Here is a 15,654-nt window from a genome sequence, read left to right as displayed (position 1 = left end):
TGAATTCTGCACGAAAAACAAAATCGAATGTTGAGTTCTTGCAAAATGCATCAAATGATTTTTTTTTAAATTTCCCTGCTCCATACCTTTCAGTATTTAATTAATTCTCAAGGTGAACAGAGGCTGAGGAGGATGTGTGTGTGAAGGTGTGAAGAATTTTGTATTGATTTTCTTTTCATTTTACAGTACATGAGCCATCTGCTGCCAAAAAACTTGGCAGGTTTGAAAAATTCGGTTCTACATCCCCTCTGCCAAAAACGCGGCGTGTGTTCCTGGCTTCTTCCCTCGCCAACGTATTCTGGTCAAGCTATTTCGACAGGCACTCCCCGCTCCAGTCAGCGAGGATTTGGCTCAGATGAGAGCCTTCTCCCGTCGCGTCCGGTGCTCTGGCTCCTCGCTGCTGCGCCCCCCTCCCCGCCGCTCCCTATGTTAGAGAGAGAGAGAGATACATGCCGAAACCCTGCAGCTGGGGTTCCCTGCACCGAGGCAGCACTGCGCAGGATGTCGAGGGAGAGGGAGAAGGAGAGAGAATCTCAGTTGCCACATCCCTGACACGGTTGAGCATTTACGCGCGATCAAATAGCAGATCTCCTGCAGCCCGGCTCTGCCATCAGGACTAATTTCATCGTCAAAACTTTTCAGTGCTTCATTCTGACACGAGCTGGTTTTATCCATTCGGTGCGTGGTGATGAAAAGGCTCAACTTTTACAAGCAGACACCATCCGCACGGCGGTCAAGTTATTCCATCTTCTTTTGGTGAGTGAGTCCTGTAGATTGTAAACGTGTTCAATCACGTTCTTGCTCCCACAGTGGTTCTTAGTGAATTAATGGTCTGCTTTGGTATTGCGTAAATGTTTGTCCCGTCGCTCATTCTGTAATTAGTATTCCGTGGACACGGGTTTCCTGCGGCGGCCGCGCAGGGATTATTGCTGTCGGTGTTTTGGTGCCACCCGAGTCCCATCATGTGCGTGTTTGCCACCATCCTCCGTCCGCTTCTCCTTCATTTCTCTGAACCCAGGCGCCAAGATGTTTAATCGATCTGCGTCAATGATGCGAGTGTTTGTTTTTTTATTTTTTATATTTTAAATTCACTAATTGTAGGAAAACGACTCGTATGGATTCAGGAACAGGTGATGCCCTGCCAACTTTTTCTGCATTTTGCAGCTATTAGCATGAGGGTCAGATTATTATTATTATTAGTAGTAGTAGTAGTATATGTGAAGTGGAAAACCCACACGCAGTGTAAAAAAAGCAAATTTAATTTAAGTCAAATAAGGAATTAAGGATTTTCAAAAGTTAAATAATGTGTCCTCTTCTCATGTTGAGAAGAGTTATTAACTGCAGAACTGTGTGGAAGCATCCCAGAAACTGGCAGAAAAGGTTGTAAAAGTTACACAATTTGGTCAGTACCCAATACCCATCTTATGAAGATGGATATTTTTTGCAAGTATACTTTTAGCAACATGCATGAAATTATTTGGGATCTCAAGCTTTGCAAAATGCTTTACCCGTACTGCTTGTATTTCTGCCTGTAAAAACCTGAATTAACAGAGTGAGTGAAATAGACAGATTCTTGCTATTTTATAATTTTGCTGCGAGGACGGGGACATTTTTTAATCTCAGTTTAAGGACTTTTTAAAAACAGTATTTCAGCAGCTCTTGTAAAAAACTAAAAAAAAACATTAACAGACATGGCCTTTGCTTTTCATCACAGGAAAGTTAATTAAAATAAGTGACCTTTTTCCTTTAGCAGTTAATTATGGCAGACAGCGCTTCATTCTACAACTCTCAGGTATTTTACAAAAATGGCTAATTCCTGTTTTTGTTTCCTGTTAAAATCACTGCCGTCTGCAGCTGCACATCTCTTAACAGTTATGTTTTCCCCACGCCGCGCGAGACACATACGCAGTGTTAGTCAGCTTCAGACCTACGAGTGAAGGATTCGAGATGAATTCAAATAAATGCGAGGTGAGGTATTAGAAATGTGTGAGTAATGACACCACCCTTCAACCAGAGGACTCAGGTTCAAGCTGCTGAGAAGGTGGTCTCCATGTCCTTGAGCGAAACACAGAAGACCCACCATCCCTTGTTATTGTCGCTGCGTACAGTAGTAGACCCCTGTGCTCTAATTTCACTACAGAGGCAAACAAAGAGGGACAATCCTAGATCTCAAAAATCGATGTAATTCAATTTCTTGATAATTTAAATTTAAAATACTAAAATGCTGCTTTTTTGGGGGATAAAAACAGAGCTTCAAATGTCAGTAAAACATTTATAAAAGTTGATGTTCCCGCTGGTTTCCTTCAGCATTTATTCTAAATTAATTATAGTATACTATATACTCTGGTAACTCCATTAAACTGCCTTATAGATTTTTTATTTTATTTTTTTAAACCAACAACTTTATTTCAAGCATGTGAAATAAAGTTGTTGGTTTAGTGTGTGTTGTGTTTTCTGGCCCATGAGTGACTGCACGCCAAACGATCACAATGATCAAGGAGAATATGGATTAGAGGAAGCATGTGATTGGTTACTGAGCTCTGTAGCACTGGTAATCCTGTTGTGTTGTGTGCGGCAAATGGGATTAGGACAGTGTGTGTAAGAGAAACAGAGCCCAGGGGACGACTGGGAGGCTTTACATCCACGGCTTTATCTCACATTTGCACTTAATTTAGTGCCATCACTTTGACGCCGGCCCACAATCAGTCTTCTTTCTTCACTCTGACTGTTTTGAAAGGGTGAATCAGCCAAATGGTGATTTCTGTCCTGATAAATGAATATTTTTGCGTGATAGGAAAAATCACCAGTGGGTTTTTTTCTCCCCATATCAACAAGGTTGAAAACCCACGAAAGCCCTTACTGCATTTGACACCAAAACATTTCCAGTGCTTTAAGGAAAAATGACCCACCACATCTTCTCAACAGAACACTAAAATGGACTTAAAATAAAGAAGTAAATACTGTTTGACATCTGGTTGAAAAAGCACATTACCTGTGTTTTCAAATGCGTGCCTTGAGGTTGCCCTTCTTCTTTACATTTCCTTTACTGTTTTGCCTGCACAGTACGTCGACAGACTTGGAGAGATCAGGCCTGCTTTGAATTTCGACCAAGTGAGATCATTTATCACAATGGGGCGCCTTTAGGGGGGTTTCTTTTTCAAAGTTTTTTTCTACTCCGTTGTCACATTGTTTGGGGTTGAGCATTTTCATATCAGTACAGAATTATGCTAATGCTCTGCTTACTGTCAATCACCTGACACCAACAGGAGGTAGAAACAGGAAAGTAGTTTCATGAAACGCTACTGTCACATCCATCTCTTTGTTTGCTGGTAGAGCAGCTAATTTCAAGCTAGATTTATTGCTGTACACTTTCCTTCGTTCAAATAATAAACCTTACAAATGTATTGAGAAAATGTACTTATCGGCAGCAGGAACTTCCAAATAATACACATCTGAAACTTGACGGTAAATCAGCAAACACAGATTTAATGAAAAGCCAGTATCTGCTGAGCACATTGCAACACCCACAGTCACATTAGTGTAATCTTCACGGTCTCTGTGTGACGAGAACTCACCTGGAGGAGAAATATATCTCACCAGGTGGGAAAGGCCCAGCAGAGACTTTACTTCCTGTGGAAATTAAAACAGTCTCCCACAACAACTGCTGGTGAATTTTTCCGGGCCACCATCGTGAGTCTCTGACACCTCCTGTCGTACTGCTGCACTGTGAGGTTCAGAAGCTGCTCGGTGGCAGGTGCTGCAGCGGGTACTTGGGACCACACCTCCACCTCTTAGTCACATCTACACCAGTCATCTGCGTAAGAAAGCCTGAAACTGGAGACTCATCCCACCCTGGACACTGCTAGTCCCCCCCACCCCATACACACACACACACTGAATAACTCACTGTGCACTTACATGCACTATAATATTAGGACTGTGGACATTTGTATATATTGGATATTTTTAAATACTTTATCTTGTTGCTGATATTTATGCAGTGTCTTTCTGCTGCTGCACACTAAAGAGCTGCTAACACACTTTCATTTTTAGTCTTATTGACCACTCAGTGAGCTTTACAGCACAAGTCCCATTCACACAGTGATGCTGTTTACCGCGCTTTTTCTGTCACATTCATACACTTCAGAGGCATTTTAGGGTTAAGCGTCTTGCCTAAGGACACATCGGCATGTAGACTGGGGGAAGCTGCGATCCAACTGCCGACTCTACCTCCTGAGATACAGAAGCCCAAGTCCAGACACTCAATTTTGATTTACAATGATAAGCAACAGAAAAAAAAATCAGGGAATCATCTAATTTTTTGAGGCTAGAATTTAACTTTGATTATTGAAAATAGTGACAGATTATTTTTCTGTCAAAAGACTAGTTGATTAATTGACAAATAATTTCTGTTTTATTCATACTTAGACCAAAAGCTTCATGCCCTCTTGGGTAAAGTTTTGTCTTAATTGTTCTATTGCTCCTTGACTGCAAATTAGAAAAAAAAACCTCTGTGAATATTGGAGCTGGACATTTTTGTCTAATTGAATGTTCAGGATGCTTCTCACAAACGGGCGATAATCATGCTGTTTTTATTCATTTCCTTGTTAATTGGCACCAGTCAGGATGTGAGGTATGCTGCTTTTATATTTGCTAGGGGTAACAAAGGGGAAGTAAAATGAGAACTGGAAAATCTGTGTGCAGGTCAATGTATGCCAAAGCAATTACCTCCCTCGTCAAGGATCCTGTCAATACTCTGAGTTGACGGGAAAGAAAGAGAGGTCAGTGAGGAAATAAATATATGTGCGGGGAAGCTCCAGATCCAGTTTCACAAGATCTCCTCAAGTTCACATGGCATTTCTGAGTCAGTATCGTCCCAAGGCATCACATACATTTACCAGCGAGCTTTGTTGCTCTTCATCTTCACTGATTTCATGTTGTGTCTTTACACCATCCTCTTCCACAATATTGGAATATTTTAGGGAGCTGCTGGAAATTATATGTCAAATGAGACTAATAATACTGACAAAATTATGAAGTTTGTTCAACTGTTTAACCACTGAAGAGTGGCAGGATGTGTTGTGACATGATGAGCATTATCTCTTTTTCTCTGCGTTGACGAGTCTTCATGTTCTGTCATCACGCAGCATGACGGCGAACAAACAGCTCGGAGTAGAGGTCAGGAGCGTTTGGGCCATCATGCTGCTGTCAACTCAAATTGATGTTTAATCTCGGTGATGAGAACCCGCCACACAGATCATGTGGCTTGTTGAGTGGCGGGCCCCACCGCCATTACACCATGATCTCATACAAGGAAAATGTGACAAACTGATGACCTTGGTGAGGTAAAGCCCAGATCATTGGGAACCAGCGGATTGGCATTTAATTGTTATTCTGTGCAGACACTATTCACATTCATTTGCTGTGGAAACTCTTTGCTTATGCACATTGAAAAGCCACCAGGTCATTTTCCCCCTCATCTTACCCTAATTAACATTCTGACCTCACCCCGATTTTGTGTGTAGGTGTGTACATGAAGGACATTATGTTGATTGTATTCATTGTCTATTCATTTTTGACCAATTTCTTTTTAATATGGGAAAAAAACGTCATTACTGTTGCATCTGCAGGCACATCATTTGATGTCCAAAGTGACAGAGGTCACAGGAAATCTTGCTGACAGTACTTTCTCTCCTCTCTCCTCTATATCTTTGTCTCTCTCTTTTTTCTCCCTCTCTCTTTTCTGATAGGTGCCAGTTATACAGCCTCCCCCCTTGCCATCGAGCCCGTTAGCCAGGTTTGATCTCAACTCCTTGGCTCCAAAGTGGAGGGAATTACCCCCACTTTGAGTCTCCAATGAGAAGAACAAGAAGAGCAACAGCGGGAAATGCAGAGCTTGACTTTTTTTCAACCCATTAGCTCTTTGTCTGACTGCTACTGCTTTCTGGTGAAATAGAGGGTCAGGACTGTCTGGATAAAACCCTGAGGGTTTTGACATTTCAGCTTTTCTGCCTTTTTTTGTTGTTATTATTTTTTTCTTATTTTTTAATCTTTTGCTCTGCTTCTGGCCTCTGTGCCTTTCGGAGGCTGCCCAGATGAAGGGGTGGTGTTGCTCAGGCATATGCAGAACCCTGGCTCTCCTGTCAGCCCTGTTCCCCTCGTGGGAAAGGTGCTGCCTGGGGCTGGATCCCAGCGCTGGGGATCTGGAGAAGTACCCACAATCTGATCCAGACCCCTGGGAGGTTTTGCACAGGCACAGACGCAGCTGGGTATGGAACCAGTTTTTCGTATTGGAGGAGTACACAGGAAATGAACCCCTCTATGTTGGCAAGGTAAGTGATCTGTGTCGTTGTTCATGGTTCAGGATTGTTCCATGCACAAGAGAGTGTATTTACAGAAACAATGATTTTGACTGAACCTATCTCTAGCAAAAAAAACATTACATTAATACCTATTTTGTCCCTATTTTTGCCGATTTGGAACCAGGATTATGTGCATCTGTACAATACAAATATCAATTACCTCACACCATAATGACCTGCAAAATCTGGGACAGCAGGGTGTATATCCCCAGTGCCTTATATAATGTCTGGGAAGGTATTCTTTATTTATTTCCAGCCAGACCGAAGTATGGGCATGTACAGATATGTGGTTTCAGTTCAGAGGCCAGTGTACCACATGGTAATCAGTCCTCAGGAAAGGTATATGTTACTCCAATGTATCTTTATACAGTAGGTGTTCTGCCAGAGTGCAAGCAGATAGAGCAAAGTGTAGTGGATGTAGTAGAGCTTTGGCAATAATCCATCCATCCATCATCTATACCTTTTTATTCTTAAAGTGTGGACAGAAGGGGGGAAAACCCTGGACAGCTTACCAACCCACCACAGGACAGCTAAACAACAACAATAATAATAATAAAAATGATAATAATAATAAATATAATAATAATAATAACAACAACACTGGTTGAAACAACAACACATTTCCAAAGCAAACTACATAAAATATGTGCAATAGATAAATACAGTAAAGGATTAAAACATGCTTATACTGTGTTAGCTTTCTACAAAACTATTCAATTCAATTTTATCTGTATAGCACCAAATCAAAACATCCATTATCTCAAGGCACTTTACATAGTGAGGTCAAGACCTCACAATATCACAGAGAAACCCAACAATTCCCACAATGAGCAGCTCTGAGACTGTGGAGAGAAATAACTCCCCTTTAACAGGAAGAAATCTCAACCAGAACATCTGCTGTGACTGGTTGGTGAGAGGAGAGAGATGGGGGAGAGACAATAATGATACTGACATAGATGAAATGATGTTGTTCATAATAATAATAATAGTAATGGATTTGGATCCTGTAGCTCTGGGGCCTGTACTACGAAGCAAGGCTACTGGCTTACCATGGTAAGTTCAGGAGTAGCTTCGTGACGTCGGGGGTAACTTCCAGGTTAACCCGTACTACGAAAGATGGATAGGTTTAACCTGAGGGATGATACCATGGTAATTTACCCTTGATCTTAAAACTGCTCCGAGCAGTTTTTGTTCGTGGTTAACTCAGTGTTTACCTGCATAAGCCCCACCCATGTGCACAAGGCAATGCAAGTTTATTTATATAGCACAGTTCAACAACAAGGCAATTCAAACAGCTTTACATTAAACCATAAAAGCATTGGGAGGAAACACATAAAATCACATTAAAATACAATAGTTAAAATGACAAAATAAAAACATGTTAAAGTAGAATAAGACAGGTGAAAAAATTCACAGTGCAGTACAAGAAATGCATAGAGAGTATTTACTGAAAGGCAGCGGCAAACAGAAAAGTCTTCAGTCCTGAGTTAAAAGAACTGAGAGTTGGAGCAGATCTGCAGTTTTCTGGGAGTTTGTTCCAGATATGCGGAACATAAAAACTGAATGCTGCCTCCCCATGTTTAGTTCTGAGTCTGGGGACAGATAGAAGACCTGTCCCAGACCATCTTAGACGTCTGGATGGTTCATAGCAAAGCAGAAGATCAGAAATGTATTTTGGCCCTAAACCGTTCAGTGCTTTGTAAACCAACAGTATTATTTTGAAGTCAATTCTTTGACAAACAGGAAGCCAGTGTAAAGATCTGAGGTCTGGAGTAATATGATCTACTCTTTTGGTCTTAGTGAGGAATCGAGCAGCAGCGTTCTGAATGAACTGCAGCTGTCTGATTGACTTTTGAGGGAGACCTGTAAGGACACTGTTACAGTAGTCGAGCCTGCTGAAGATGAATGCATGGACAAGTTTTTCCAAATCCTTCTTTAATCCTTTATATGTTCTTTAGGTGATAGTAGGGTGACTTTGTAATCATTTTAATGTGGCTGTTGAAGTTCAGGTCTGAGTCCATGACTACATCCAGATTTCTGACTTTGTTTGTGGTTTTTAACAGAACCGTTTGAAGCTGAGTGCTAACTTAAAATTGTTCTTCCTTGTCTCAAAAAAAAATTATTTCAGTTTTGTCTTTGTTTATTTGAAGAAAATGCTGATGCATCCAGTCGTTAAGTTCCTCAATGCATTTACTTAGTGCTTGTATTGGACCATTGTCCCCAGGGGATAGTTATATAAATTTCTTTGTCTTCGTCTTTGTAATTATGGTAACATTTTGTCGTTTTCCATGAGCTGAGCAAGTGGGAGCATGTAGATGTTAAACAGTAGAGGCCCGAGAATGGAGCCTTAGGGAACACCACAAAATTTTTGCCCGTTCAGATGTGTTGATACCTATAGACACAAAGTAGTCCCTGTCTTTCAAGTAGGATTCAAACCAGTTTAATACTGTGCCAGATAGTCCCACCCAGTTTTCCAGACGGTCTAGTAATTGTCAGGAAGGAGAACAGGAAGCAGCACCCAAATGCAGGATGTGGCAAAAAGGGATATTTAATACTAAAACGAACAACTCAAAAAATCCAAACAAGGGTGTCCACACTACGTAGTAAAAAGGAAAACTGGAGCCAGGGGAAAACAAAAAAAAATCACAGTCAACATACTCGGGGTAAACAGCAAAAACAGACAACAGGAACCGACCAGGGAAAACCACAGGAACAGACGACTCAGGACAGACTGGGGGAAAAACAACAGTCGATCTGACACAGACAAAGAGACTCAATACACACACGGTGGGCGGGGCAAATAGAACACAGGTGAGACACATTAGGAACAGGTGCAGACAATCACAGGTGCAGGAGACACAGGAAAAACAAAGTGAACAGACACGAGACAGGGAAACAGGAAGTACAAAAACTAATTCAAAATAAAAAAGGAAATACAAAACACAAGATCATGACAGTAATGTTGTAAACAAACCCAATTGGTGTCGGCATAAGGAATGAGAGAGGATCACTCTGCAGGGGAGAAGGTTTAGAGATCGTCAGAATCCATGGGGACTCCAATGATGTTCTTTATTAAACATATTCATTTTCTTTGATAACTTCTGGTCCCAGAGGTCCCCGATGCCACTCAGCGGAGTGATGCCCTCACTGTGTCTTGCTTACGGCTAATTTGCCACCGGACACTTTTATGTTTTCCATCGGTGATGCTGATCATGTGATCAATAATCTTGTATGATGTGGAGTTCGCGGACTGGATGCGTTTGTCGTGTTCTGACATTCACAGAAAATGTTCTCCCAGTCAATTAAGCTTTTTATGGAATCACAGACTTTTCAGTAAAAAAAGTCCAGCCTATTTTTAATATGCATAGTATAAGGCTGACATACACAACATATATTTTCTAAAGGATTCCCGAGAATGATTTGTGCTGTTGACAATATGACTCATAAAACATTCAACACGTGCAGCGAAAGCAAATATTTCCCTCAAACACCACAACTTGTGATCAAATATTTGCTCCACCAATCATTACGCAGTGATCAACAAAATACAGCATCAATATGAAACAGTTAAAAAAGGAACCTTACTGTCATTTGTGACATTTGTTACAGTCTGAGACAGTTTCTTTTCTCCCACAATGATTTTTATAAAACCTCCTGCTCTGCACCCACCTTCACTGTTTACAATTTTTAGTAAATGCTCAGTATGATATAAAAAAAGTAAAGTTTCATTGATTTGATTCTAGTCTGTAGGTCTTTATGTGACATGTAAAACCTACAGTTGCATCTAGACTACAAATGTGGACATTCAAATGTGGTTCAGCTTTTGTTCTGCACATTGTGACTTTTTGTCACATAGATTACTTGATTACATAGAGCAAGACAGAGGTGGAAGCTTTTTATAGTTGGATAAAGACTGAAGCTGAAGGAAGATTTGATCAAAGCAGCTTTACACAGGTGCATTAGAGATTCATACTTATACAAGTAATTTCTAGCAACTGTGAACAGATGTTTGGGATACTTGTGTGAGTTATGAAGTAAATACATAATTCAATTGAATTCAATTTTATTTGTAAAGCGCCATATCACAACATACATTGTCTCAAGGCACTTTACATAGTGAGGTCAATATTACAATATTACAGGGAAAATTCAACAAATCCCACAATGAGCAAAGCACTTGGCGACGGTGGAGAGAAAAAACTCCTTTTTAACAGGAAGAAATCTCTGACAGAACCAGACTCAGTTGTGGGCGGTCATCTGTCTCGACCGGTTGGGGTGAGGAGAGAGAGGAGGAAGAGAGGAGAAGTGGGCAGAAAGAGGGTGGGAGGAGAGACAGTAGGAGAGAAGAGAGAGAGAGGACAGTTGTACAACCGCCGCTGTAATCTCTACCAGACTGATAATACTACTACTACTACTACTACTAATAATAATAATAATAATGACAATAATAATGAGGGGTTTGGGTCCTGCAGCTCTGGGGTCAGAGATACACTAGGAGAGAGAGAAAACACAAACAGGGTTAGTGACATGTACTGTAAACATACAGTTTGGGGGGAGAGAGGAGTTGTATAACAGTTCCTTTAATCTCTACCAGACTGATACTTATAATTACGGAAAAACTGTCAATTATAAATGCAATGATGTTATTAATAATAATAATAATAATTATAATAATGACGGGTTTGCATCCTGCAGCTCTGGAGTCAGAGATCTACTAGGAGAGAGAGAAAACAGAGTAAGTGACATTTAATGTAAATACATGGGGGCAGAGAGAGAGAGAGAGGGAGGGGGAAGGAAAGAGATGCTTATGATATAAGTTCCCCCAGCAGTCTATGCCTATAGCAGCATAATAAAGAAATGGTTTATTAAACACCTGAGCAGCTCTAACTATAAGGTTTATCAAAGAGGAAGGTTTTAAGTTAAACTTTAAATGTGGAGAGGGAGTCTGCCTCCCTGGTTCCAGAGGAGAGGAGCCTGGTGGCTGAAGGCTCTGCCTCCCATTCTACATTTACACACACATAACACACCAGCATCATACTTGCAGAGTCAAAGAGCTTTATGGAGAATATCTTCACTCATTATCAGTTAGGAAAGGACTGATTTCAGAATAGTGGAGATGTGTAGACATTCACGTATCCTAATTATTTTCACACATTGTAGTCCGTGTGTCCTTACATCTCAATCTTATTAGTTATTAATTAAGATTCTAGGGTAAATATGACAAAAAACTACTTTTCTCATTCCCGGACACTGCTGGTGCCACAGAGTCATGTTTAACCGTTGCAGTTAATTTCAATCAGTGTGCACAAGTGGATGAAGACTAATTAATTATTAGAGATTTAACAGAATGATATGTGACATCGAGTCTTGATAGAGTCTTTGGCGCTTGGACTCAATGGGCAGATATTGTGGTCAAGGGCATCGGCCCTGAGCAGCAGCAGAATAAATCCCCCCCAAGGAGTCAGACACTGGTGTTGATGACGGTTGATTGACTTGCAGGGGCTGATGAAGAGATGAATCTGAGGATGCTGCGGTGTTGATGAGGAGGTGGAGGGTGTCTGTAACAGCAGCACGAGGGAGCTGAAGCAGGGAGAGAAGACACATTTAAAAAAAGACAGCAACAAGATGAGGGTCTCACAAGGCAGGTGTGTGGCAATGTTATTGGATAGGAGAGGACAGCTGTTGCACATTTCGCAACCTGGAGGATTCCACTGCACCTTTAGGTTCCTTAGTGAGGACGACGTCTGTAAACACTTGTGGAGGAGAGTGTGGTTCTGGCTCTCAGCGGGAGGAGAGAGAGGCGGAGCGGAGCGGGCTCAGTGGGAGCAGTGCCAGGTGGGCTGAGTCGGCTAATCATGCCCCCTCTTTGAGTTGGACTTTGGGCCGTGCACCGGAGCAGCAACTGTTGGTCTTTTCCTGCTTGGTGTCCAGACCGTAGTCAGGACGCGGGGGGGGGGGGGGGTGTTCACTCTCTCCGGGACCAGCCCACTCACTTTCCCCAACAGTGTGGCAAAAGACTCACCGAGACTTCTCTCTAAACTTAAGGCAATGCGGCATTTATTAGATTGAGACAGACTGCAACCGGCACTGCACATCAACTTCTACCGCCAACTCTCTCTCCCTCCGGGTCTAGCCAAACTCAAGGAACACTCTCTCTCTCTCTCTCTCTCTCTCTCTGTCTCTCTACCACACACACACACATCACGCTCACACTGTACACACTGCTTCCCGACTGGAGATACACCATTCATACAACACTGCGCAGCTCAGGGCACAGGAAGTGTCTGTCAGAGAATAAAGCACAGACTGTGAGTGTGCTTTGTGCCGAGGGAACTCACTGAGGTAATGACACTGGTTAAAACATTACATCGCAAGTTCTAGATATCTCTTTGGGAGTAGTCGTTTTCATTTTGGGGGACAGCTCACACCGTCGGGACGGTACGATGGGAAATATTAGTGGTTTCGGAACTGTGACTTTTTGATACCGTGGTAAACCTTGAAACCCGTAAACTGGCCCATGTCTCCCCACAGGACATTAACAGGCTGATTCCTTATTCATAAATGTGTAGGGATCTGCATACCCTCATGGAATTGACACAAATTCATTAGCTTGAGCTGTTTTTCTTTCTTCTGTATATACAGTAGGGTCTGAGACATCTTACCTGTTCACTTCAATGTACAGGCATGTAGCATGGTAATGTAAATCAATTGATATTGTATTTTTGGAGTTTTAGTGGTAGTATTAGCAATCTCGTGCAGACATAGCAGCAGCCATGTAAAAAGTCTGACCGGCTACTTTACTTCTGACCTCATGCCAAAGCTCGATCTAACCCCCGTCAGAAATATGAAAAATCTGATTAATTTACTCCCAGCAGGCAGAGTAGCTGGCTGGGAGCTTGAGAAGCTGTCACGTTATTTGTTCCTGTACATCATAGTTGTCACACAGTGTGAGTCTGTTTGGTGTCACAAGGGCACGCTGCTGCTGTGGGACACCCTGACCTCACGACTCAGTGTGAGCGACATGGAAGGTCCTGGCATGTTAACAAAATGATCTCACTTGATATGAATTCTTCATGTAGCTTCAGAAAAAAAAGAAGAAAAAAAAAGTAGTTTCTCTGAAATTTCTTGTAGATTATAGGGTAAAAAAAACATGTTTACATGACCAGTAATTTCTTTTGTCGGATGTATCCAGGTATCCAATACGGCAAACAATCGGAATCTTTGTCAAAACAAAAACATTTCTGCTGCACAATTTGATCCTTTGTTTGGTTGGAAGCAAAGGAAAATATGATATAATCAGTGGGGAATTGGAAATCATCACTTTGGCCTGGCTGCTCCTTTTGCATCTGCAGTCTGCTTGGTTTAATGCATTCTGTCAGATTCCGAATTTCACAACATAATATCTAGTTATAAGTGACTGGTTACGTGTGCTGGCCTGGAGTCAGCTGCAGTCACATTAAGGCAGAAGAAACATACATTAAAGAACCTCAAACTACACAGGCTGCTTGTTGATTCACATATTTTAAGGAGAGAAAACACTGGAGCCACCCAACCACTTCACAAGCACTTGCTGGTACACATAATGTGATTAAGGATTTCTGCAGGGTATCAATGTGACTAAATATTTGTGACAGTAAGTGTTGAGATACACTAATCTGTAGCTGAAAGGTGTCAATGTCAATGTCAATTTTTTATGAATAGCACATTTCATTACAAGTAAACCCAGAGTGCTTTACATTAAAACAAATCATGAATAGAAATAAGAATACACTACAAGCATCAACGCAACAAGACAATCAACAAAAGCAAACAAAACGCAAAAGTGCCACCATACAAATTCATACACACACACACACACACACACACACACACACACAAATCAATGTTTAGATATTTGCTTTGTTAAGGTACCAACACTCCTCACTTTGGACTATTTTTTTCCTTTTATTCAATATCAGTTGTATAGCTGCCGCTACATGCTAGTAAATAGATCTGTTCATTTTCAAGTGACTGGAGACATTCACAACCCCTGAGCCAGAGAGCTGCTTGACATCAAAGAAGGTACAAGTGCATAGACACAGACCTTATGCTAAAACCCACTTATTTACAGAGATGTCATCAAAAGTGGCAGTCTGACTAACCATCCGAGTAATGGATTGACTTATTTCACCTTATAATTCAGGCTGCATTCAGGGGCTATTAGCCCGCACTCACAAAGAGTACAAATAAAGTAACCTCAATGAGAAGCAAGGAAATGGAAAAACATCTCTTGATGGAAGAATCTCATAGCTTTTTCTGCCCCATCTTCAAGTGACTAAGATAAAGTAGATCGCATGTTTTGAACATTGTTTAGGAAAAAGGATTGTTTTTCTTCCTTGCAAAAAGTGCTATGCTTTATCATATTTATTGCACCAACCTTTAGATTTTTTTTGTGAGGATACATCTTGAGTCACTTCTGACCTGGTAGCGAGATCCTGCTATTGTGACTATTTTAGTTTAATAGTTAAAAATTGGGAGCATCGGCATCACAGATTGTCCTACGTACTGTATAATTACGATGGGTCGAATTTAACATGTTACTCTGCAAGCAATTTGATTAGCATTATATTAGATGTTCACTGTAAAATGGGTTAGAATTATGGTGCAAAGTTCAGTCTTGATAGCATCTGCTCACACTAGAGCCGCAAACATGACAGTGTAGATGGGGAGCGGTGTGAGCAGCATGTTGAGCCAGAGAGGAGCACAGGGGGAAATCATACACACCGTGCCCAGGGACAAGCGCTCTAAAAGGGGAGAACTCATGAGGCATCATGGGAACCTCTGTGATGGTGGGGAAGCCTTTATTTTAGCCAGGCAATCAAGGGGATTAAAAGAGCAGCATAAAGTAGACTAGAGGTTAGGGGAACAGACAGAAGACGAGTATTGTTCACACTTGCACTCTCTCGCTCACATATAGGGCTCGGGTCAGAGTCAACGTCAGCGGGGCAATTCTTTGATGAAGCCCAGTACAGTGCAAGGTAAAGTTGAGGTCAGACTGTGCATTTGAGGCATTACAAATGTTTGTCTCACTGAGATGTTGAGTTTCCCCATCTCTATTATTTCTCCTTTACTCAAGGTGCCTTCGGAGAGTTGCTCATCGTGTCAAGAGTTTTTTGAGATTGATTCATTATGTATTACCCCCTGCCGCTTGTGGGACCCTGGGTTGAAAGTCTGTCAAAACATCATTGAGTTTCATTCTAATAAACACTGAAGCTCCATAGAAATGTGATTATTCCACACTTTCAGCAGTAGT

General features: G+C 41.5%; 1 protein-coding gene across 1 annotated transcript in view; it reads left to right on the top strand.

Annotated features, from left to right (window-relative positions):
- The first annotated feature begins 292 nt into the window (after positions 1-292).
- cdh7a (cadherin 7a) overlaps positions 293-15,654 on the top strand; it is a 102,273-nt gene continuing 86,911 nt past the window's right edge. Inside the window, exons 1-2 of the mRNA XM_035611969.2 lie at positions 293-756; positions 5,751-6,332. Of these exons, the coding sequence (XP_035467862.1) occupies positions 6,096-6,332 (237 nt within the window). The 5' untranslated portion in view covers positions 293-756; positions 5,751-6,095. The remainder of the gene's footprint in view (positions 757-5,750; positions 6,333-15,654) is intronic.

This window comes from Scophthalmus maximus, chromosome 16 (assembly GCF_022379125.1).
Source record: "Scophthalmus maximus strain ysfricsl-2021 chromosome 16, ASM2237912v1, whole genome shotgun sequence".
In the NCBI taxonomy this organism is placed as follows: Eukaryota; Metazoa; Chordata; class Actinopteri; order Pleuronectiformes; family Scophthalmidae; genus Scophthalmus; species Scophthalmus maximus.
Note: the sequence above shows the minus strand (reverse complement) of the source record. Positions and strands in the feature narration are given on the sequence as shown.